Source organism: Etheostoma cragini, chromosome 9 (genome assembly GCF_013103735.1).
Source record: "Etheostoma cragini isolate CJK2018 chromosome 9, CSU_Ecrag_1.0, whole genome shotgun sequence".
In the NCBI taxonomy this organism is placed as follows: Eukaryota; Metazoa; Chordata; class Actinopteri; order Perciformes; family Percidae; genus Etheostoma; species Etheostoma cragini.
The window spans coordinates 11677657-11690250 of record NC_048415.1 but is presented as its reverse complement, the minus strand read 5'-3'; the positions used below and the strand labels follow the sequence as shown (position 1 = coordinate 11690250).

Sequence of the window (12594 nt, the reverse complement as noted above, 5' to 3'; positions counted from 1 at the left end):
TGACTACATTTATGATCTGAACAGCTTTGCCACACACTTTTGCTAGGAGTGCAAAATGGCTTCACCTGCAATGACATTTTATTATTCTTAAAATTATTCTCAGTCATTGCATGATAGTTAGAACTTGTAAATGTTCCAGTCAATTATGCCAATTAATAATATACATATTTTTGAGTTGGCAGATATTATGACTTATCGAAAACAAAATATTGACATTGTTATTTCAAATGTTATTAATTATTAAACAGTAGTTGCTTTGGTCACACGTCCCTGCTTAATTATGACATACATTTTACTGGCTTTTGTTTGTTCAAAATGATTAATACCGTTAGGCAGGTAGAGAAAAGTATCATAATGTTCATTATCCTGCATTGTTACTGTGGCCTGTGCAAACTTGCTCTAAAGCGATTTTCAAAGTAAACATTTTTTACAACACATCTAGTCCGGTTAAATAGACTCAGGCAACCTATTTTACTTTGATGGGTGGGATCAGAAATGACCTCACACTTCCCTAACATCATTGGGATTTGGAATTGGATGTAGTCACGCAAATAGTGGACAAGCTGTGGCCTGAGCTGGAGAAACTGCTGGGCTTCTCTCAACAGCAGGAACAACCAGTACATTCTGATGCACAGAAAATGCCTGAGGGGGTGCACATAAGTTCCCATTAAGTTTTCTGGCTTACTATAGGATATCAAGAATGTTTTATTATTTTGCATACCTACCAAAAAGCCTTCTACCTTTCACTTTGAACACACTACTTATCTTATTTGACTGTAGTCCCTTATTTGCTAATATTGGTAACATTTGCTTCCAGCACCAATAGAATTTCTGATAAAGATAGAACTACGCTAAATGAGTTAGGGTCGCAGCGTGAAAGAAGGTGAGCTGTGCTGTGTAAAGACAATTTGAATATGATCATAATAAAGGATCTGATTATGTATGGTAAGGGCTGCTATTATTATTATTATTATTATACAAACATCTTGTTTTGTCTAACCATATATATGTTCAGTTTACTCTCATATACAACTAAGTAAAGCACCAAATCCTCACATTTAAAGCTGAAACCAGTTTGGCATATTTGCTTGAAGAAAAAACAACAACGTAGTCAACAATGAAAATAGTTGCATATACGTTTTCTGTTGATTGACTAATCAATCACTTATTTCAGCTCCATATCTGATTAGATCGAATGACTGCATTGGTCACAAGCTGTAGGAAATATGGAAGTTCATTAACGTATAGATTTAATGGGTCGGATCCGTATTTGTGTTGACAAACCTAAACCTTACTATATTTTTTTCACTCCGTCTAGCTCAGACATATTTAAATAGTTTTTTTCAGTTGTTCATCTGACAGAACTGATGTACTTTAATTTAAGTCAGTGCCGGTACATTTGCATTTCTTCTCCTTTACTCATACTTTACCTACATGACCCAAAGCATCTGTTATCACTTCGTCTTTCTTTTTTTAATGTATGCATTTTAACGACATGATTGTGTGTTTGAGGTGTAGGTTCTGTCAAATGATTCTTAATGTACAGTGGTATTGTGACTAAACAAAGGACTGCAGCTGCTTTAACTGCGTTGCTGGTGTAGACATTTTGTTTGTCTTGTTATCTCTTAAAAAAACATAATGCCTACTCATGAGATGGTATTGAAACCTGGTCTAAAACATAAATCATACCTAGTAATCCATTCTATTCTGGTCTGTGCACAGTACACATTATAAAGAGACAAAAAACGTTTGGTGGGCCTTGTAAAGTGGCCTTTACAGGGCTGTGTACTGCACGCTACATAAAGCACTGAAAAACGCACTTCATTTACGCACATCCTACAATCCCGGCTTTTGAGGGTGAGGAAGGTTGCTAAAGGGCGTTCAGGTGAGGTGACCCGCGTAACTTTTCCTTGTCTCCACTTTCATGATTTTGATTTGCTTCCTTTCTCTCAGCTTCTTTTAAGATATCTCTGCTTGGCTCCTCTCTGCGTGATGAACTGGTCATGTCATGCATACGAACTTCTTCCCCCGTCCCAATAAAACAAGGTATTTTGGCTCGCCCAGAGAGCTCAGAGCTGCTATGTTGATGTATGTTGTTTGTTAGCTATTTAATCTGCAGCAGTGTCTAAATACCTCACCAGTTCATGAGGAAACTCGAAGGTCCTGAACTTCTGTTTGTGGGGTGTGGCACAGATAAATCTGTCGTGGGCTCAGATATAAAAACTTGGCTGCAAATCATAGTTGACAATCACCAATACAGTAGTGGATGGTTAACCATGCTTTTCTCGTTTTGGAAAATTCTTTTATCCCGCCTGCTTTTGTTTTTTTTTAGTCCTTAAGGTTCTCATATATAGTGAAACTGTCACTTTTTTAGACTACCCCTGCTTTTATTGTGTGACAAAGCCTTTCATACAAAGTTTTACATTTAGGGTGGAGACAGAAGGGTAACCCAGCTTAAGCACAGCTTGGCAGATTTGAGAGCAGTTACATGAAGCCTCACCTTGTTTCCATCTTTGTTTGTAGCCAGTGGTGTTACCAGAAAGTTGTTCTGGTAAATGCATGCTCTCCTTCCCAGTTTAATAACCACCTTTGAATTGAATTGGCCCATCAAAGCATTAAATGCAGATTAGTGTAGAGCAATCCATTTTTTGGACATGTCCCACATGCTAATAATGTATGCAGTAATGGTAGTTGAAGGCCATTTGACTAATAGTTCACCAAAGTAACTAAAGTGTATTTACAGACACAAGACCTAGGCTTAAACCACAGACATGTGCATGCCCAATAAATACAATCGAGAGCAAAACCACACAATCAAACTAGACAAGGCTTCATTTTCTGAAGAATATTTCCTTGTCCTCTGAGTGAAGTTGGAAGTATTTGCATCCTAAAAGTAATTGGTCTGTATGTATTTTTGTCGCTTATTTGAATGTTTTTAAACTCGGACATCCAAGACTGAGATTTGATAGGAGGTTATGTCATTAACATCCTCTAAAAGCAATTACCTGAATGCTGATATTTAATGCGGTTTGTAATTGTATCACCCCCTGTTTGGAGTTCACTTTCTCTTCTACAAATCCGTCTGGCCAAGTATTTGTTGCCTCTGGCTCATTACACTGGATATGCAAAAGAGCTGTTCACTAAGCCGAGGAAAATTTGACTACAGTAGCGCTATTCAACTGTAGCTACTGTTCTGGGGAACACATTTTCAGAAGGCTAATAACTGAGGGAGGAGAAAGAACAGACATCACCGACATGGTCCAATGACGTCATTCAAGTGCATATCAATTAGCTATGAGGATTGACTGCTCCAACAGTTACACTACACACTGACCGCTTTCCTTTTAGCTTGTTTGTAAAACATCACTATTTGCAGAGTAGCATGCTGCAGTTGTGTAAAACAGCCCGGTGGACGAGCGCAACAGACGATAAAGTTACCTTGTGTTGGGATTGTTCCGTTGAATGGATGAGTAGACTGGATGTTTTCTACAGAGATGATACAGCAGTGACGCCCTAGCTATTTTGGTATGTTACTTTTTACAATAGACGCACTATACAGCCTTTTTTATTTATTTTTTTCAGGTTAAAATGATCCCAAACCTTCTGTCTGTCTTCTGACTGTCTGTCTCTTCTCTTGCCCCCTCGTTATTTTCGCTTTCTTCTTTGGTTTGTAATCGGCTGTCAGTCTGGTGCCAACAGCAGCGTCAGCCTGTTGTGCGCTAGTAAAAATCATCCGTGCAGGATACAAGTGATAGAAACTGATAATGTATGTAAAAATAACTTTGTCCCATTTTAAGTCTCTTTGCATTTTGGTTTCTAGTTTAGGGAATAAATTGCCGCAAACACCCGGCTGATTGCCATTATTCTTTTTTTGCGATTTACAGATGCACCCAGATTTTAATAGTACCCAACAAATATTTTGCATTATTTCAACAATAATACATTTTTATTTTAATATACTTAAGTCTATAATAGAATCTACTGGAAATAATCTCTATGGATGAGTTGTACAGATGTTATTGCCACATCTTAGAGCGCATCTGTTAATTAAACCAGATGTTGGTAGGGGCTTTAAATGGTAAGAAATAGATACAGGATGGACGGGAAGGTGATTGGCTGTAATGCATCTAGTCAGAGACGCAATGGTTTTAGACGATTAGGTTTTAGGACTTGAAAAGCCAATATGACCATGATGCGCCTGTTTTTCATGGTGATTGTGTCATTCCTGAAAAGAGCTGGGCAATTTGGAAGGTATCATCATTTCCTCTGACCTCTGTGTGGTCCAGGATCTTCCCCTATTCTCATTCACAATCTCTTTCCCTCTCAGAGCACAGTCTCTTTCCCTCATCTCTCTCTCTCCCGGCATACATGTTTCCTTTCCTTTACTCATGTTTCTCTTGTCTCTGTTTCCTCCCCCATTTAAATGCAGGAACCCATCCACTGCTTTCTACCAGGCTTTCCGACCTAGCAGGTCACGAGGGTCAAAGCCTGTCAACGATAGGTATGAGCTTGGGTGTGTCTAAGTGTGTGTGTTTGTGGGTGGGTGGCTGGACTGGCTGACTAAACCAGACCCTGCAACCCTGCGCACCTTGTAAGAAAATGTCCATTTTGACTCATTGTTTAGCTGTTTGAGTCTTAGTCTTGTTTGAGTGTTTTTTTTTCTTCTTCTGAAGACACGGCAATAACTGTTCTCAACAAAGTGAGACTGTCAGCAATTTCAATGTCATTTCATTCTCAGTTTGACTTGCACTGTTTGCAAGTTAAAGCCAGATGTCATTGTAGTTCCCACCTGATTAAGTCTTTAGACCCACAATACATTTTTACACTCACTTGTATGTTTTATTTGATGACAGCCAATTTAAAAAAAAAAAGTAAAATTATAGTTTTTAAGATGATGATTTCCCCCTTTTGGTAGATGGGACTTGGGTAATAAAAACAAGTAGAAATAATTGTATTGAAATAGCAAGCAAGTAAACACCAAACAGAGAGACAAAACAGAGAATGAGTGTCTCGTTATTTTTCAAATCCTGTGTCATACACATTTCTGCTGTAACAACCAGTATAAAGGGCTTGAGGGTACTGAAGGATCATCACATGAAGATTGTAGGTGGATGCAAAGCATTTTTGCATTCGAAAACAAGTGCATTGTTGTCTCTACTTTTGAGACCAGCTACTGAATCAAATGACTTGTCAAGCTGGACATTTGCGCAGCTCCGAGTGTGTTATGCATGGTAAAAGCATGCCACTGTAGGAAGCGCCTGGGCTTTGTGACACTTTCTTTGACACTTTAGTTAGAGGATCCGGTGCTCAGGTTTCTCTTGCCCGTACGCTGGGCTCGGCACAGTGCCAGGGGGTTTCAGCACTGCAACTAGCTAAGGATGTAATGGTGCGTAGTGAGTCGGGTAAATATTGATTTAAAGGGGTAAAGATTACAACCGGTTGAGATACGAAAAAAATTAATCGATGCAATTTTTAAACAGCCTAGGGCGTGACACTAGTGAACACACAGCAGGTAACGTTAGCTTACCCTAGCTAACTTAAAGGCTGCAGCTAAAGACACAGAGGAGAGTAGCTGCACTTTCAGAGAGTATGGATTCTGCCGCTGTGGATAAACAACAGTAACTGGACTTGTGTTGTGTTTGGGTCTGGCTCGGTAAGCTTGTGTTGCGTTCAATTTTTTGTAAAATACTCTTTCAGCCATCTAGTGTTTCTTCTTTTTGTCGTTTAACAGCAAGTGACTGGTGAAAAAAGTTGTTATTACAATTTAAATGTCATTTAAATTTAACCATATGGCCTTAGCAAGCCTTTCTTTAATCTTTTAATTATTTACTTATTTTTTCTTTTGGTGGGCATTTTCACAGTTTTTATAGACTTAACAAATAACTGAGAATCAGTAATAAAATAAATTGTTAGTTGCAGCCTGAGGGAATATGACTCAAAATTCCTCAATAATTAAAATGTGTTACCCAGACAGGGAGTGACATTGTGAAATATGTTTTATGCAGTTATACTACCTCCATACAGAAGCAACCACCATTGTCTCGACAAAAAGCCATCTTGAAAATGTGTCTCTCTTTCTCCTCATCCTAGTCCTCGACATCATTGGCTCACAAATTTGCAGGCTTCCACTACACATCAACCTATGAATGAAACCATAAAAGCTGCATGTGACGTCCTTGTTATTGTCCTTTTGCGCACGTGGGTCAGTTCAGCTCCATGAACTGTTCACACTGGCATCTGAATTGGGTTATATTTAATAAATAATGTGAACAGCCAGACAAAAAAAGAAATTGTTTAGAATGAATCAGAATTGAGCACTTAGGCTAACTAAGATTATCAATGGATTGTTAATTATTCTAAAACATGCACATACCTGTCGACACATCAGTACTATAGGAATGAATACCAGTTGGTGTTGAGTTGGTAATAAATAAGTTTGTGGTTTATGAGTGGTTTGTATTAGTCACAACAGCCTTTTGTTCCCTTGTGCTGTCTCATCAGGGCCGTTTTGAGGTCCTGACTCCCTGCCATGGATAGTTAAATCGTACCAACAAACAGTAGCAAACAAACTTTAAAGTTAAGGTGGCAGCATTTTCATGTCTAACATGTGGTTGGCTTGTCAAATCATACAATTATATGATAATGATCAAAGAACTCCAAGCCAACATGTTGTTGGATTCGAGGATGCTGGAATTTTAGAGACATTTTCGTTTTGGAATTTTAATTAATTGGCCAGTAGGATGTGTTGTTTTAGCTAGAGTATTCACTCGGCTAAAATTTTCTAAATGTAAAACCTTTTCAGCCCATGGTTGTTCCTGGGACCAAACTGGTCTCTGATCAAAACTGTGAAATAATTGATTAACAATATAGATCAAAGAGAGATCTGTCATATGTAGTATTTGATGTAATTAACATGGATTGCTGCATAATAAAAGGCTAAAGAATGAAATGATTTGTTACAGCTGTTGGCAACTAAATGAAGTTGATAAGCGGAAAAGAAGAGACCTTACTGTCATGAGTTCAGAGCTGTGTTTGTTATGCACTGCAGTGAGCATGTGATGTACCAACGTCCATATAACTATATTCTTCAAAGTGAGACAGTCCAGATGAGATGTGGATGTTGACGTAAAACAACAATAGAAGTTGAGCATGTGTGAGGCGTTGCGGCTACATAAATGATTGTGTGCATTTCCCCATCCAGCTCATGTTTGCCTATGGGCTCTGTGACTGAGAGTGTAGCTTCATTCAAAACTGCTTAACTAACCGCAGGAACACCTGACAAAGTTGCCCCATTCCACCTCACTTTGTCCTAAGCTAGCCTTCCTGCAAGGTTGGTCTTGTTAGAAGTTAATTGCACATAAACAGTTTAAGGGCATTAAGGAGGATTCCTGGAAATGATTGCTTTGTGAAAAAGGTAAAACCTCAGCTGTGTAGCGTGCTCTCGCATCACATAGTTTTTGCACAATACGCTTGTTGTTTGGAGGTTTCTTCCATGTTGTTGTCCATGCTCACCTGTTTTTCTGTCTATAAATTGAGATATCTCTGTACAAGTGTCCCCACACATGCGCAGTAATGCAATGGTGGTGGGGAGTTGCCGCATTCCTAGAACTAGAAGGCTCATTGATTTACCGACTACCGGTGTCATATGCCAGTGGGCATCCGCCAAAAACTGTTTTTTTGTCTTCCCTACATGCAAATACAATAGGCCACAGACACATGTTAGATGAATGCCAGGACACTTTCTCTGTGTAAAAAAGATTTATAGAGAAAAATAAACTGACTGTTGGTCAGATGTCATCTTGAGCTTCAAGAAAAACTGTGATTGCACAATCGTATTGTAACATTCCTAAATATTTCTACAACTACAAATGTGTTCTACCCATTCATTCCCAGTCTTACATTTCCAGTGTAGTGCTTTTTTACAGGTTTAAAGGCTAATGATTGCTGATCATGCTTTTAACTTTTTTTTATTGACCTTTATTTCATCTCAAACAGCTCTGCTCAAATCTCCTCTTGTTAGTAACGTGACAAACAAGATATTCATTTATATCAGCCAAACTTAATTATAAGTTACACTGAATTTGTAAACATTCCAGGAAAGCAATTTGTTGGTCTGCTGAATGGAATCATTGTGAGGCTGTGATTGGTCCCAACTAAAGCACCAGCAGCCCTTTTATTGGCCTCAGTCCACAATGATCAACTTTATGATTAAGGACAAAAAAGAAAAGACAGATTTATATTCCGACTGAGCAAACTTGATTAGTGGCTCCATGCTCAGCCACGGAGAGTTATTTGATCCAGACCAGGTATGCGACCGCTGTTTATGACACAGAAACAAACAGTGCATTATTGAAACAAGGCGGAGGGAAGTTGAACGTGGGAAAGCAGCACTCATGATCTGCTGATTGGGGGGGGGGAAAACAGCAGTGAAATTCTTTAATAAAATGATGCTTATATATATACACACACACACACACACACACACACAGTATAGGCCGAAAGTTTGGACACACCTTGTCATTCAATGCGTTTTCTTTATTTTCATGAATATTTACATTGTAGATTATCACTGAAGGTATCAGAACTGTGACTGAACACGTGGACTTATAAAAACAAAAAAGTGTGAAATAACTGAAAAAATGTTTCTTCAAAGTAGCCACCCTTTGCTTTTTTGATAGTGCTGCAAACCATTGGTGTTCTCTCAATGAGCTTCATGAGGTAGTCACCTGAAATAGTTTTCACTTCACAGGTGTGCCTTGTCAGGGTTAATTAGTGGAATTTCTTGCCTTATTAATGGAGTTGGGACCATCAGTTGGGTTGTGCAAAAGTCAGTGTGATACACAGCCGACAGCCCTATTGGACAACTGTTAGAATTCATATTATGGCAAGAACCAATCAGCTAAGAAATGAGAAAAGAAATGAGTGGCCATCATTACTTTAAGAAATGACGGTCCGTCAGTCCGGAAAATTGCAAAAAACTTTGAATGTGTTCCCAAGTGCAGTCACAAACCATCAAGCACTACAACAAAACTGGCTCACATGTGGACCGCCCCAGGAAAGGAAGACCAAGAGTCACCTCTGCTGCTGAGGAAAAGTTTATCTGAGTCCCCAGCCTCAGAAATTGCAAGTTAACAGCAGCTCAGATTAGAGACCAGATGAATACCACACAGAGTTCTAGCAGCAGACACATCTCTAGAACAACTGTTAAGAGGAGACTGCACGAATCAGGCCGTCATGGTCCAATAGCAGCTAGGAAACCACTGCTAAGGAGAGGCAACAAGCAGAAGAGATTTGTTTGGGCCAAGAAACACAAGGAAGGGACATTAGACCAGTGGAAATCTGTGCTTCGGTCTGATGAGTCCAAATTTGAGATCTTTGGTTCCAACCGCCGTGTCTTTTTGCAAAGCAGAAAAGGTGGCCGGATGGATTCTACATGCCTGGTTCCCATCGTGAAGCATGGAGGAGGAGGTGTGATGGTGTGGGGGTGCTTTGCTGGTGACACTGTTAGGGATTTATTCCAAATTGAAGGCATACTGAACCAGCATGTCTACCACAGCATCCTGACGCGGCCTGCCATCCCATCCGGTTTGCGTTTAGTTGGACCATCATTTAGTTTTCAACAGTACAATGACCCCAAACACACCTCCAGGCTGTGTAAGGGCTATTTGACCAAGAAGGAGAGTGAGGGAGTGCTGCGTCTTTACAGTCACCGGACCTGAACCCAATCGAGATGGTTTGGGGAAAGCTTGACCGCAGAGTGAAGGCAAAAGGGCCAACAAGTGCCAAGCATCTCTGGGAAGTCCTTCAAGACTGTTGGGAAACCATTTCAGGTGACTACCTCTTGAAGCTCATCAAGAGACTGCCAAGAGTGTGCAAAGCTGTAATCAGAGCAAAGGGGGGCTACTTCGAAGAAACTCGACTATAAGACATGTTTTCAGTTATTTCACACTTTTTTGTTGAGTACTGTATCTCACAGGTTTATTCATCATCTGTTAATAAAATAAATAGATATTTTTTCCTGTCATGGATTCAATTAGAATCCACTAAAAACACACAGAAACACTGTAATTACTCACTGGCCGTGAAAAATATCCTCAGAGAATCTAGCCCAATTCAATTTCAGTCTTTCTTAAAAGCACAAAAAGTAAGAACATAATTCTGAACGGATTACTCAGCCGGTGTACAGAATGTTCCCCCCTCGAGCAAAATCACTTAACTGCAGAACCTTGATGGACATGACGTGACTTGACATTGTGCAGAGCTCTCATCTAACACTTAAAGCTTCTGAACACCCATACAGGTGATTTCAGGTATTTTGGCTGATTAGACTTCTGCTCAGGTTGAAGTGGGCCGGAGCTTAGATGGGAATTTATTAGGTCACACATCTTTTCTACCAACAACAATGTTAAAGCTGTTGTTTGTCCTGCACTAACAGATGCAACAAAGCTACTCTGGAAGATGTCAGTCAATCAGTCTACACAATCTCTCTCACACACACACACACACACACACACACACACACACACACACACACACACACACACACACACACACACACACACACACACACACACACAGTCCTGGGAAGTGGCCTAATCTGCCAGGTTAACTGAAATCACCTGTGTGGGTGTCCAGGGCCTTTTAAGCAAACTTATTTTTAGATAGAGGATTTGTTGGATGGCAAACGTTTTTTTACCACTTATGCAAGAAACCTCCTGTCTCAAAGAGGGCGTTGTATGAAGGCAACATTTTCATCATGTCAACGTTATCTTTGGAAACTTTGCTGGCATTTAACCTTTATTTACTCAGCACACATGCCCCTTCTTTCAGCATCGTCAGACTCCACACTGAGTTCAAATCATTCACTCCTAGGAGATACCTAATATGATGCATTCTATCTGAATTCCAGCAGAGGGTGACACTTGCGGTTACAAAAGGAGGTCAGTTTCTGTAGAAGTCTGAGAAAGTGACCCACTTCTCACTTAATTTATAACATCAGTAAACATTTTCAAAATGAGTTTGTGGTCTCAGTCGCTAGTTTTAAGCCTTCTGCAACACAGAATGATGTTCATTTTTTGAATGATGCTCGTTGATTTTAAAATTGGCAATAAAGCAGTTTTTTTTCAGGGCATGGCTATGATGTGATTGCCAGTGAAAGTGTGTAACGTAAACTGTAAGCAGCTCCTCCCTCAGTCCTCCCTCTTGTCTAAAATTGTCACATTTGTAACCAGGATGGCTGCGCCTGTAACGGCAAACCCAACGACGGATATCAGCTCTCCACAAACCATCGGGTGATGTCACACATGCGCTTTCCATCAAAATACAGTCTATAATATAACCGTAGGCGTCTATCGTTCACCATTTGATATCCCTTCTGGACTAGCACATGGTCAGACGCTGCACAAATAGGCACCTGAATAGATGACGAAGGGGTGCAAGTTTCATTTCACCTCTATCTCAATTACAATTTCAAACAGTTGACCCTCCAAACCCCATTTCTAATCTTTGAGATCTAAGAACTTTTAAGCAGTATCTCTGCTGTGTGATATAAGGTCATGATTGTAGCTCAAGTTTTGCAAAGGCCAGGAAGAAGCCCAAGTGAAAGACAACAACTGAGACAAGCATCAGGCCCAGTGTTTTTGCAGCATACTGTCAAAAGACATTAGTCAGACCTAAACCCTGCACTTCATAAGGGAAGCCCAAATGAGGGTAAGGCCTTGATCCAGTGATAAATGCTCTGCTGAATACAGAGGCGGCTCATTAACGGTGAGGTGCCAGGATTTTCCCATTAAAGCCTCAGAAGCAACGGTATTACTTTTAACACATTTCAGTGGGTCTTAATCCACACGGAGCCAAACGAGTGCCACAGGCCTAAATCACTCTGGGAGGCAAAGGAAAAAAAGTAGTGAAATGTGATATGGAGGCACATGGTGTATGCTGAAGAACTTGTTTAAGGCACTGATTACTTAAGGCTTGGGGACCCCTGTCCTGCATCCCCCACTGTGTTTGCATATGTAGTTTGATGGCCACATGAAACTCTCTCTTTGTCCTTTTATTCAGGAGCTGTAAGGGTGGCTCTGCAACCATTATCTTCCATCTACCATTCATCTGTGCTTGCAGTTATTTTAGCCTCGAGAAAGGCTAAAATAACATGTAAGCCAGTTAAATTAAAAAAAATTTTGTCTCATGTAATTAAGCCCCTGAGGGCCTTGTTTCCTTCTCATGCTCCCTAATGTCCGGTTCATCCACTAAGTGGTCTGCTAGAGGTGTCCATCTCTTAAGGGAAGACAGGAAAGTGGACTTCAAATATGTCACGCAAGGATGCAGAACGAGGAACTTTCACACATCTTGCAATGCAAATTACAATTTTACTTAGAACTGGTTGTTACGGATGTAGTTTAATACTACACATCTGAGAATACTGGGGGTAGCAAAACAAACAGTTGTTGTTTTAATAAAGAAGTCAGGCAGTGTGTGACCTTTTCCCATTTTCATTATTCTATGACTTACCATCACAGGTATCACACTTCTCAGCCTCCCTGGTAAAGTCTACTCCAAGGTGCTGGAAAGGAGGGTTCGGCCGATAGTCGAACC

At 40.1% G+C, this 12594-nt stretch overlaps 1 protein-coding gene across 3 annotated transcripts in view; it reads left to right on the top strand.

Moving 5' to 3' along the window:
* The window catches only part of tsc22d2 (TSC22 domain family 2), a 36402-nt gene that overhangs the window by 14975 nt on the left and 8833 nt on the right, over window positions 1-12594 (top strand). For 2 of the 3 annotated variants that reach the window (XM_034881373.1, XM_034881374.1), the window contains one exon: window positions 4430-4501. The exons of the other annotated variant lie outside the window; for it this stretch is intronic. In XM_034881373.1, coding sequence (XP_034737264.1) covers window positions 4430-4501 — 72 coding nt within the window. The remainder of the gene's footprint in view (window positions 1-4429; window positions 4502-12594) is intronic. 3 annotated transcript variants of the gene reach the window in all.